This window comes from Muscardinus avellanarius (assembly GCF_963383645.1).
Source record: "Muscardinus avellanarius genome assembly, chromosome: 15".
Lineage (NCBI taxonomy): Eukaryota > Metazoa > Chordata > Mammalia > Rodentia > Gliridae > Muscardinus > Muscardinus avellanarius.
The window spans coordinates 49,869,711-49,883,276 of record NC_137801.1 but is presented as its reverse complement, the minus strand read 5'-3'; the positions used below and the strand labels follow the sequence as shown (position 1 = coordinate 49,883,276).

At 37.6% G+C, this 13,566-nt stretch overlaps 1 protein-coding gene across 4 annotated transcripts in view; it reads left to right on the top strand.

The window, feature by feature from the left end:
• RTN4 (reticulon 4) overlaps nt 1-13,566 on the top strand; it is a gene marked incomplete at both ends in the record, with an annotated part of 72,202 nt that overhangs the window by 52,744 nt on the left and 5,892 nt on the right. For all 4 annotated transcript variants that reach the window (XM_080711144.1, XM_080711143.1, XM_080711142.1 and 1 more), the window contains 2 exons: nt 3,774-3,981; nt 9,744-9,882. In XM_080711144.1, the coding sequence (XP_080567270.1) occupies nt 3,774-3,981; nt 9,744-9,882 (347 nt within the window). The remainder of the gene's footprint in view (nt 1-3,773; nt 3,982-9,743; nt 9,883-13,566) is intronic.

Sequence of the window (13,566 nt, the reverse complement as noted above, 5' to 3'; positions counted from 1 at the left end):
CAGGTTTTCTATAAGCAGGGATAGTTTAATCTCTTCCTTTATAATTTGGATTCGTCTTAGTTGCCCCTCCTAGTACTTCTAGAACAGCCTTGGAGCAGAAAGGGCAAGAAAGAATTTCCTTGTCTTATTTCTAGTCCTAGGGGGAAGTATTTGTCTTTCACCATTAAGTCTCATGTCAGCTTTGGGTGTTGTAGATGCTCTTTATCAGGCTGAGGATGTTCTTTTTCTTATTTGTGTATTTTCTTGAAGGGTGTTGGATTTTTGATTGTGATTATCTGTCTTTTGTGGGTATTCATGTGTAGAATCAACCTTGGCTGCGATGTACTCTTTTTTATGGTTGACAATATGTTGAGGATTATTATGTTTTCATAAGTGATTTGATCTATAGTTTTGTAGTGATGTCTCAGATTTTGTAATCAGGATTGAACAAATACCTAAATTAAATATAAATCTCTTAATGGGTATTAGAAGCAATGGTGCTTATGTTTCTTTTCTTTCCTAGAAACTACTATTTTTTCATTCTTGCAGCTTCATTAAATTCTCTTAAACTCTGTCACAAAACAAGATTAAAATCTTTCTATATGTGTGGCTCTCAGTTCCTGGCTGCCTCATCTCTCTTTCCTCTGCTTCTGTTTTTATTCTTCAGCCCTCTAAGGGTCTAATGGCTGCACTAAGCATTTCTAGGAGTTGTTTGAACATGTCTGAAATGGTACCTGCTCTGAGGTCGTCTACATATTTCTGTGCAGTATATGTGAGCCTGCACGTATGATTTCCAAATCTTCCCCATTTAATACAAGACCTTATTCCCAGGAACCATGTGACAGAAAGAAAGAAATTTTAGTAGTATAGGGTTTTTTGTATTTTCCTGTAAATATATTTTATAGACTGTGATCACTGGCTGCTGTTGGACCATATACATGACTATTACACTATCATCAGCTTTGGGAAATTGACTATATTTGACTCCAAATACCAGAATTTTCAACTTAGTTAGATATCTTTAAAACTGTCAGCTGGATTCAAGTATTGAGCACTTACAATGTTTTTCTGAAAAGGTTAATTTCAGGAGACTGGTATGAATAAAAATACTTATTCTCCCCCCTCCCTAAAAAATTCTAGATATACAAAGTAAAGGGGATTATTTAAAAATTATGTTTTATACAGATTAATACTAATAGTAAAACCTCATTTATTTGGATCCACTGATGGGAATTTGAATGTAGGACGGATGTTTATCTTTGTACTGAGTATGAGTCAAGTTAGTTTCTGAAGGGAAAGGAAAAGTAGCCCAGAGAGGTTGGAGTCTAATGCAGAGTCGCACAGTTGCAGGTTTCTGAATCCCAGATCCCAAGTAGTTGTCCATCTTAACTAGACTACTATTATAGGTCACCGGGGGAGTCTTGAAGTAATTAGAACCGTTGCCAGCAGAAAGAGACAATTAGGCCTCCACCTCTAGGTGTCCTCGACCTTACTCATTCCTAAAGATAAGCTCAGTTTTTTTTAATTTCAGTCTTTTAAATTTCATCCAATTTTTTTGCATTTTAATTCCCAGAACAGTGCAATATTTATTTAATAACTTTATTGACTTGTTTTTATGTGTCTTACCATCTTTCCTAAGATTGAAGTGTTTTAGAGTTGAACAGGTGCTTTAGGAACAGTTCCCTTCCCCATCTTCAGGTTTTCTAACCCATTCTCTTGGGTTGAATTTTCAGTGTTCACTGAATGTCATAAAATTATTAGCGTTATATTCTCTTGAAGATGACACAGTGTCATTCGACAACATAAGACTTTCAAGTTCTGGGATAAGTCTGTTGAATTGCTGCGTGTATTAGAAATGGTGATGAGCACTTAAAATATCCTTTTTTGTTATTGCTTCTGGGACTTGAACCTAGGGCCTTGCACATGCTAGGCACAAATTTCTATCATTTTTTAGCTTCCCCAATCCCATTTAAAATATCTTAATGAGAAACTGGTGTGGTAGTACATATCTCTAATTTCTAGTACTTGGGAGGACTAGAAGATTTGAGGACAGGCTCAGCAATATAATGAGACCTTGTTTCAAAATTAAAAAAAATAGGGCTGGAGCTCAGTGTAGAAAGCCCCTGGGTCCAATCCCTAGTAACATAAAAAAATTATGTATACTGATAGAAATTAAAGGCTTCATAATATCTAAGATTTTAAAGTTTTATACATAGTGTTCTCCACAAAGTGTACCCCTAAAAATAAAGGTAAGTCATTTCTACCTAGGAGACATAGGCACCAAAGCAGCCCCTAGAAGTTTGAGTTTTTATGTGTTACTCCATTATCTTAAAATGACAAGTATTTGAAATCCTACTTGAGTATATCCATATTTATTTTCTTATAAAAATAGTTTTTTCTTCCAATTTTACTCACAGCCCAGAGAGAGATGAATTACATCTAGCATGTGAATTCAAGAGCCCTTTGGCACCCTGCAGAGTTCTCCTTGGGTTGAGTATAACCTGATCTAGAGACCACACGCCTATGGTTATTTGATCCTCACAGTGGCCCTGTAACCATAGGCCAAGAGCTGACTTGCTAAGTTAGGCTTTGTCTGACTCCTTACTATTAATAAATGTTATGTAACAGTGCACAATTTAATTTTTCTTTGACCCATCAAAAATTATTTTATATATATATTTTTATTTTGCAGAATTGAGAGTTGAACCCAAGGGCATTCTATCTCCAAGCTACACCCCAGCCCTATTTTTTATTCTTTATAAGTAAAAAATACCACCACGTCTGGCTGACCCCTAAATTTTATGACATATTTTTCAACTTTTAGAAGAAAGTGGCTTTTCACATATCCACAGGCGATTTCCATCTGTGTTTTGCTAAGTAGGATACTTTCCTCTAAATGACAGGTTAAGTTATAATGTTAAGTTTCTAAGTGTAATTTTAAGTTTTTAAGTTTTCTAATTTTAAGTTTAAGCGGGATCCTCCATTCTCCGCCTCCCAAATGCTGGGATTATAAGTGCGCACCACCAGCCCAGTATCCCTGCACATTCTGAATTACTGATTTCTACACTTTTGTCACTGAAGTACATCATTATAGTATTTCTTGCCTCCCTCCCTCCTTCCTCCCGCCTCCCTCCCTCCTTCCTTCCCTTCCTCCTCCCTCCTTCTTTTATTTCTTTTCCTTCCTTCCTTCTTTCCTTCCCTTTTCTTTTTTTTTCTTTCTGTAGTACTGGGGATTGAACCCAGGGGCATTTTACCTCTGAGCTATCCCCCCAGCCCTATTTTTGAAACAGGGTCTCACTAAGTTGTGGAGGGCCTAAGTAGCTGAGGCTAGCCTTGAATCTGCAGTCCTTTCAGTCTCAGCTCCCAAGTGGGATTACAAGTGTGCACTACCAAGCCCAGCTTCATTGTAATATTTCTTAGTATTTTTCTATTACTTTAATATATGTTAATGCAATTGTATGAAGGAAAAAAGAAAAACCTCAAGATGATTTTAAGTATTAGATGTCTGCCAGGCCTGAGACAGTAATAATCTTGTGTAATCAGAATGATTTGGCATGCAGCATATAGATTGTAATGAAAAAAATTATAATAAAAAGTAAAAACAGATGTAGGTATTATACTGCTGCATAGCTTACAGTGAGTTTGAAATGTAGCTTATAGATAACTTTTAGCATTTTAGGTTTTACTTTATCTACAGGCCTTTTATTTTTGTAGGTAGAGCAAAAATAAATGTACCAAGTCCAAATGGATGAAATGATATTCTAATTTCAGATGTCGTGTTTTTCTGTTTTCAGTTGTTGACCTCCTCTATTGGAGAGACATTAAGAAGACTGGAGTGGTGTTTGGTGCCAGCTTGTTCCTGCTGCTTTCATTGACAGTGTTCAGCATTGTGAGTGTAACGGCCTACATTGCCTTGGCCCTGCTCTCTGTGACTATCAGCTTTAGGATATATAAGGGTGTGATCCAAGCTATCCAGAAATCAGATGAAGGCCATCCATTCAGGTGAGATGTCTGGAAAACCAGGTATACATTGGCTATAAACAACATAAAACACGAATAGTATTAAGACTTCATTCTACTACTGTCTGTAGATAGATTATAGACATGTGTTTTCTTTATTGCTTAAAGGTAGTTACATATCTTTGCAAATTAAATCAAAGACATCTGCTTTTGAGATTTCCTAAAGGTCATTTTGGGTTTTTTTTGTTTTTTGTTTTTTTGGTGGTACTGGGGTTCCTGGAAGCCCTTCTACTTCTGGGCTACACTCCCAGACCTGTTTTTTTATATTTTTATTTGGAAACAGGGTCTCTTAAGCCAGCATGGCTGGCTTCGAACCTGCACAGGAATTACAAGCATGCAGCACCACGCCTGGCTTCATTTTGCCTTTAGGAAAGGCCTTTGTGACATGGAAGAGACTGGGTTTATATATCAGTAGCTTAACTCTTCTACTATTAGGCATATATTTATTATTTTATTATTATTATTTTTTTGGTGGTACTGGGGTTCATGGAAACCCTTCTACCTCTGGGCTACACTCCCAGACACCTATTTTTTATATTATTATTATTATTATTATTATTATTATTATTATTATTATTATTATTATTATGGAAACAGGGTCTCTTAAGCCAGTCCCCGGCCCCGCACTCTCTTCCTGAGAGCCGGCGGCCATCTTCCCCGGTGGCTGGCTTCGAACCTGCGTGATCCTCCTGTCTCTGCCTCCCAAGCACGGGCATTACAAGCATGCACCACCACGCCCGGCCTAGGTGTATATTTATTAAAAATAAATATTGTCAGCTGGGTGTGGTGGTGCATGCTTTTAATCCCAGCATTTGGGAGTACAAGACAGGAGGATTGCGGTTTTCGGCCAGCCTCAGCTACTTAGTGAGGCCCTTTGCAACTCAGTGAGACCCTGTTTCAAAGTAAAGAATAAAAAGTAGGGCTGGGGGGTGTCTCTCCGAGGTAGAATGCCTCTGGGTTCCAGCTCCAATATGGCAGGAAAAAAAAAAAAAAAGTAAATATTGTCTATCTAATTCTACTTTAAAGGGGTTCTTTTTTTGTCTCTTTGGAACTGGGGCTGGAACTCAGAGCACCGTACCTACAAAGCAGGTGCTTTGCATCCCAGCCCCTAATTCTCTTTTTAACGGAAGTATTATCTTTAAACATGGTTAGTATTAGTGAAGGTTATATTTTCTTTAATTGCTTATTTTGTGCTCCCTGATAAAAAATTATATTCCATATCTTCTAATAATACACATACCCTTCGTGCATTTTTCTTACTGTTCCTTCTCTGGTCTCATCTTTGGTCACTCAGCTCTTCGTCTCTGGCCTTTACCCTACAAGTACACCTCAGCATGAGTCTTCAGTCCTCACTTGCTACTCTTCTGCACTTTCACCCACTTTTTACATTGAGATGTAACAGCTGTAAAGTTGGGTGGCTTTGGTTTTTGTGTGGTGGTACTAGGTATTGAACCCAGGGCCTCACACATGCTAGGCAAGTCCCCTACTATTGAGCTACATCCCCAGCCTTCAGTGGCTTTTGATATATTTGTAGTTGTTTAACAATTACCATCTAATTCCAGAACAATTTTCATCACTTCGAGAAAAACTTCATACTTATTAGTTGTCAGACCCCACCCATATCTTGATGACTTAATTCATCATGCCTTTAAACAAAGTGTTTTTTCCAAAATTTCTTAATTACTCTCAGAAACACCACCATCATTTTAACTTATAGGCTCTCAGGTTTGGTTTTTTTTTTATTTTTTTTATTTTTGGTGCTGAGGATTGAACCCAGGGACATTCTACCTTTGAGCTACACCCCTGGCCCCTTTTATTTTTTGTCTGGAAACAGATTCTCTAGGTTTCTGAGAGTCTTGCTAAATTGTTCGGGCTGTTCCCAAACCTGCAGTCCTCCCTCTTGTCTCAACCTTCCATATGCTAGGATTCCAGGTGTGCACCACCACACCTGGCGAGGCTCCCACTTTTGATGTTGTCTTTGTTTCTATGTCATGTAAAGACCACCACTGAATTTTGCAGCTCCCCAAGTCTAGAGCAGGAATCTGTAAGCTGTAACTATGGCCATATCCAGTCTGCTGTGTACTTTTATTAATAAAATTTCATTGGGACACCACCGTACTCATTCATTTAGTAGGTTTCATAACATAATAGCAGAGTTCAGTAGTTGACAGAGACCTTATATGGACTTTAGGGCATAGAATACCACCGGGCCCATTACAGAAAAAGTCTGTTTACCTTCGGTTAGGGTCCACATGTGAACAGACTAACTTCTGCATACTTAATATTACTTTTACTCTTACAGATATTATAAGGTTATTTTTTCTAAAATACCACTTTTATAATATTTCTAGGCACAGGGGTTCTGTCTCCACCATAGGATGAAGTCCAGATATATTTGTCTTAATCTTTTATCCATTTTGGGGGAGTTACGCCCATTTTCATGTTGTCAGCTCTAACTCCCCAAGTGTTGCAATGTATTATACTTTTTATTTGGTTCTGTTTGATTCAAAACCCAGCTCTCTAAAGAAGCCTTCCATAACACTGACCCAAAATGACCCCAGAATTCCTTTTCTATTGTACTATGACTTTGAAATGTTCTCTAATTATTTTATATATGAACATCATTTTTCTTTAAATATATTGTAAGCATTTAACAATTATTTTGTGGGCATTTAAAAACTATTTTCAGCCAGGCGTGATGTCAGGCACCTATAATTACAGCTAGTGTGAAGGCTGAGGTAAGAGGGTCACAACTTCAAGGCCAGCCTGGGCAACTTAGGGAGACCCTGTCTCAAAAATAAAAGGGCAGGGGATGCAGCTGAGTAATAGAGTGCTTGCCCAGTGTGCATGAAGCCCTAGGTTTGTTTGATATACAGTACCATGGGGGAGGGGGAACCATTTTAGCAAGGCAGGCATCTGGGCATCAATATGAATGGTTTGTACTACCTAGAACATTATCTAGTTTATTGATGGCTAAACAAACTGGTTCTTGAAAAAAAAAATTTTAAAGACTTTGGGTTTTGAATTTTGAAAGAACTACTAAATTATTTTGCTTTTTGTAAGGACATGATTTGTTTTACTATAGTTTTTTCTTTTTGATGAAGTAATGATGTTACTCAAGTTTAAGAGGGAGGGAACAACATTTATTGAATGGCTCCTGCTGCCTGCTTTTATAAATAGTGTTACTGAAATTCATTCCTCATTTAGAAGGTTTTATACTATGTGCCTAGCCTTTTGTGTACATATTTAATTTTCATGATGACTATGAAATAAATGGTATTGTTCCATTTTTTTGAGGATGGAAACAGAATTTAGTAACTTGAAATTGTAGTTTTAAAATGGTGGAGCCATATTATGCCACAGTCATTAACGAGCATGATTTTTAATTAGTTAAATTGAAGTATATAACAATATTGCCAAGCCAAAACTTCTAAATTATCTACAGTATGAATTTTATACATTGTTTTATTTTCAAGATTTTTGGGAAAGACTGATTTATTTATATTCTTAGAACCACTTTATTCTTAGTTTCTAGGCCTCAACCAAGGTTATATCAGCCAATTTTCTGTATTGCTCAAAACTATATAAATTATTGCAGGTTTAAAGGTTGATATGATTCTTTGAATATTTTAACTTGATGTGTTAACAGTTTAGTACATTTTTGGCCAATAAGTCTCAATGGTTTAACAGTGCCATAGACCACTGTACTATTAAAAATATATCCTGATTCTTAAGAATTCATACTCTAGTCAGAAAAATATACAAGTATGGTAGCTGCTGTTAACATTAATATTAAAAGAAAACCACCTTGAAGGTATACAGGAATGAGAGACATTTAGGTCTGATGGAATCAAGTATCAGATGAGGCTTCCTATATGGGTGGGATCTGAAATGAGGCAAAGTGACTCCATGAGTTATCATCAGGACTGGGATGAGAGTGTTAGGGATTGAGGAAGCAGCCTGATGACCAAAAGGCAGTAAGGTTGAAATGTGTTTAAGTAGGTGACTCATCTCTAGCTGCAACATAGGGAGTAATGGGGGGGGAAAAGGTTGTTTTTCTGGTTAAAAAATTGAACCACAAGCCAGGTGTGGTGGCTCACGCTTGTAATCCCAGTATTCAGGAGGTAGAGACCGGAGGCTCACAGTTCACGGACAGCCTCCGCTACTTAGTGAGGTCCTCTGCAACTCAGTGAGACTCTGTTTCAAAAAATAAAAAGACTAAAAAATAGGACTGGGGGTGTAACTTGGAGGTAGAATGACCTTCAGTTCCACCCCCAGTACCACGGGGGGGGGGGGACCATAGAATCATAGAATGTTTGAGCATAAAGGTATTTAGAAAGGTCTCTCATGTGCAGAATTGGAACCCCTAGGTAGTAGCAGGTCTCCTGACTCTCACCTGAGTTCAACTAGCACTCTCTGGATAGCTCAAATGAGGCTAATTTGGCTTTGGCTGGTAGGTTAGGGTGATACCAATTAGGGACTATAAGTGAACCAGGGAGATACAGGAGGCAGTGGCGAGGAAAACTGGGACAGGAATTCTGAGGTCTGACTTTCAAGTCTAAGCAGCTGGTGCTCACAGATGTGAGGAAGTAAGGAAAAGGTATGGCACTACATCCAGCGGATACGAGAAAATGTTTAGCACTGCTGATTTGATTCCACTTTGCAAGATAAAACGACTTCCTTGAAACTAACTAATGGAAACAGCTTTTGGCAGTCCTGTGGTCTTGACTCCCACCCTCTTAGGACACTTTCAGTCATATCAGTACAAACTAGGGCATCTGGATGGACACTCAATACTGTGCCTTACTGAGATTGCTATTGTACTTTCAGCAGCCACTTTACCATCGGGTGCTTAAAATTTGGGGGGCAATTTATTCTTAAAGATTAGGCTGAGAGAGCATAGGATTTGGAAATCCTACACTGGGATCTTTGGTAGGAGAATTTGATGAGACAACATAATACTCAAATTAAACCCATATGCATCATATATTGAGTTGTTCTTTGTTCTGTTTTATTTAGCACTTCATTGAACCTTCATCATAATGCCTAAGTGAGGAAACTAAGGCTTAGAGGGGAGAGTAAAGTTACATAGACAAGTGGCAGAACCTAAGATTCAAAGTCATTGGTCTGGTTTCAAAAGTATATGCTTTCTTGCCGGGCGTGGTGGCACACTCTTGTAATCCCCGCACTTGGAGGCTGAGACAGGAGGATTGCACAGGTTCATAGCCAGCTTCAGCTATGTAGTGAGGCTCTCAGAAACTTACTGAGACCTTGTTTCCAAATAAAATAGGTCTGGGAGTATAGCCCAGCGATAGAAAGCCCCTGGGTTCTACCCCTAGTACCACCAAAAAAACAAAGTATATGTTTTTTCTATGTTAGTACGTTGACAAGTATATACCAGTATAATGCCCTACAATATGTTTCTTTTGTTTGTGATATTGGGGATTGAAACCAGGGCCTTGCACATGCCAGGCAAGTTTTAGCATTGAGCCATGTTACATTTTTTTGTCTTGAGACAAGGTCTAGTCGAATTGCCCAGATGAGCCGCAAATTTATGCTCCTCTACCCTCAGCCTTCCCAAATAACTGGATAATAAGGGCACGCCACCAGGCCTGGCAATAGCAGGCTTTTATAGTAGCATATTGTATTCATCTCTTCTTTTAGAGGTATGTGATTGCTGGTTAGCATTTGAAGCAAATCACTCCAATCAGTGACAATTAATGTTTTGTTTTTTTCCCCCCTAGGGCATATTTGGAATCTGAAGTCACTATATCTGAGGAACTGGTTCAGAAATACAGTAATTCTGCTCTTGGTCATGTGAACTGCACAATTAAAGAACTCAGGCGCCTTTTCTTAGTTGATGATTTAGTTGATTCTCTGAAGGTATGTTTATTTTGCTTTATGCTTAAACATTCTATGATTCTGTGGTTCAGATTTTTTCCCCCCATTACTCCCTCCCTATGTTGCAGCTAGAGATGAGTCACTTACTTTAATACATTTTAACTTTACTGCCTTTTGGTCCTCATATTCTGATATTCAGAATTTAATATCAAAGGAGTATAAAATTGTTTTTTATATTCAAATAAATGATGAAGCTATAATGAAATCATATAACCTAATTTTGAAAGTTCCAAATCCAATCACATATTTAGGGTAGAAGAAAGTGCTTTTCTTTTTTAAAGGAAAAGAAGTGATAACTTCATTCTCTTGGAAATTATAAGGATTAAACGTGGGAAAAATTAAAGGGAATTTTTTTTTTGAGGATGTGGGGAAATAGGAACAAATTTAATCAATCTTTAAAATGCCTATCCTACTAATATTTGAAGATAATTTTAATGTATTCTGTTACTGCACATTTTCTTCAGGATATTTTCAATTCTTGTGATGTTGGAAAATATTCTTTTTTCTTTTTCTTTTTTTTAAACAAATTTTTTTATTGAACATAAATGGTATACATTTAAACTATATTTGGTGCCCTCTCCCCTCGGCCCTGTTTTCCCTTCCTCCCTCCCACCAATGGTTGTCCAGGGTAACCATGTCGTATTCATAATTTTACACATATTCAGATCCCTCATTAATCAAGATCAGCCTTCCTCCTCTCCTATCTTTCCATTCAAAATTTGCTGATATTTCCCCAAAATTTGCTGATATTTCCCCTCCATTATCTGGAGTCCCACTGGTATCCTCTGTGTTTCCTAGTTTGGGCATATTAGAGGAAACATATGTACCTTCTCTTTCTGTGCTTGGCATATCTCACTTAAGATAATACTCTCTAGGGCTTTCCATCTTCTTGCAAATGATATAATTTTGTTCTTCTTTATGGCTGAATAGAATTCCATTGTGTGTATTTCCCAAAGTTTTGCTATCCATTCATCTGTTGATGGAGATCTGGGTTGGTTCCATATTTTGGCTATTACGAATTGTGCTGCTATGAACATAGGTATGCATATGTTGCTGTAGTTCTCTGAATTCAACCCCTTTGGAAAGATACCCAGGAGTGGTATAGCTGGATCATATGGTGGATCTATTCCCATCTTTCTTAGGAATCTCCACACAGATCTCCATAGTGGCTGAACTAGTTTGCATTCCCACCAACAGTGTAAAAGAGTTTCTCTTTCCCCACATCCTCGCCAGCATTTGTTGTTATTTGATTTCTTTATGCTTGCCACTCTGACTGGGGTTAGATGGAATCTCAGTGTTGTTTTGATTTATATCTCAAAGGGAATTTTGACTTTAAGAAAAGAGTGTCTAATGCATTTGATATGGTTTAATTTATTGTTTGACTCTGTTTTGTAGTCCAGCATTTAGTTTTTTAGCTTGTATGTGCTTTTGACACACACAAGGTACTGCATATCCTGGACTGTTAATTTTTGAATGTATGTATGTATGTATGTATGTATGTATGTATGTATGGTGCTGGGGAATGAACCCAGAGGCACCTGCCTCCAAGCTATAACTCCAGCCTACTTTATTTTTTATTTGGAAATAGGACTTACTAAATTGCTGAGGCTGTCCTTGAACCTGTGTTCCTCCTATCTCAGTCTCCCAAGTATTGGGATTACAGGTGTGTGTCACTATACCTTAACTAATCTTCAGTTGGTAATTGTTGAAAATTTTTCTTTAGTTTTTGGATCTTGCTACATAGCATATGTTAGAGTCTCATCTTACAAATAAACTCTCCTAAAGATTCGAACCAATCACTAAACCACATCCTATAACTTGAGCTCCAGGTACTGGGACTGTAATGCTTTTCCTTTGCATAGAACTTGTTTGTGCTTTGTGTGCTGTTGCCTATGACTCTGCCTAAGACAGAGGAACTTTTTTTCTATTGGCGTGAGTAGAAATGTTGTATGGTGGCAAATTTTTCCCCCAAGAGAAATACTCTAGTTTCCAACTTATCATGCAGGCCATGATTATTTTACCAGTAGGATGATTGGAGCTTTAGAGACTCAGAAGTCTTAATTGGCCAGAATAGATTTAAGTGTGTTAGAATGCCTTTTTTAAAGCACACTAAAATTTTAGTGTTCATAAGCCAGTCGATGATACATTATTTTCAGCTATGTGCTTCTCCTATTTTACACTGGATTATTAGTTACTAATGATATCAAGGGTAAATAACTTGGTTTCCTCTTATCACATACTATATTTTAGTACAGAATGGTTGTATTTGGTAATGCTTTAAGATGATCTGATGTTAGTCTGTAAATAAAAAGATAATAGTTATATTGTTTAGCATGTTTGATTGCTTACAGAAGAGAACAGTTAAAAATATTTTGGAAGCTGGGTGTGGTGGCACACACTAGTAATCCCAGCATTCAGGAGGCTGAGACAGGAGGATCACAGTTCATGGACAGCCTTAGCTACTACTTAGTGAGGCCCTTTACTACTTAGTGAGACCCTGTTTCAAAATAAAGAATAAGCCGGGTGTGGTGGTGCACGCTTGTAATCCCTGCGCTTAAGAGACCCTGTTTCCAAATAAAAATATAAAATAGGTCTGGCAGTGTAGCCCAGAGGTAGAAGGGTTTCCAGGAACTAATAATATAATAATAATAATAATAATTATTATTATTATTATTAAAGAATAAAAATAGGGTAAGGATAGGCAGGCCCAGAGTGCAAGCAAAGCTTGCACCAAGCAGTGACTTGTCCACGTGGTGATTTGCTTAGGGCTTCAAGTAAATAACAGTTGCTTCATCATGTAAGCACATAGAGTTAACCTGGCATTAGGCCTCAAAATCTGTGGAGGCAAAAGATTGAGGCGCAGGGTCTTTTTTGCCGCATGCAAAAATGATGGGTATAGAAGTGCTTGGTAATTCAGATGTACTCTGGTAACGTACATGAAGGGCCTTCTTTGATGAACCTTGTGGTTTCTTCTACATGAGAATTTACTTAAACCTTTCTTAATGTTATTGTATGTGAACAATACAAAATTCCATCCTTCGGTTTGCTGCATACTTTAGGAAAAGAGCTGATGAAAACCAGACATAGTGGTGCATACCTGTAATCTCAGTACTTGGGATTCTGAAACAGGAGGATCATAGGTTTGAGGCCAGCCTCAACAAGTTATAGAGAAACCCTTGTTTCAAAATTAAAAAAAAAAAAATAGGGCTGGGTTTATAGCTCAAAGGTAGAATGCCCCTGGATTCAATTTCAAGTGCCAAAAAATACAAATATAAAAAAATTAAAAAGCTGATTAAAAATAGTATTCATGGCTCTTTATAAAAAGTGATTGAGCTGGGTATGATGGTGCACACCTATAATCCCAATACTTGGGAGGCTGAGACAGGTGGATTGCAGGTACAAGACCAACCTCAGCAACTTAAGATTCTCAGCAACCTAGTGAGACCCTGTCTCAGAAACAAAATAAAAAAGGGCTGGGGTATAGCAATGAGGTCACTGAGTTCAATTAAAAAAAAAAGATATAGGGTTATTTTTCTAGAAAATTCTTTTTAAGGAGAGCATTTTGAAAAGCAAATGATGTTCCTTCTGTGAGTGGGCTCTTATTGTTTGTTTTTAAGCCAAACTGACTGGTAAGAGAAGTCATTTTCTATCACTCAAAAGCAAGCA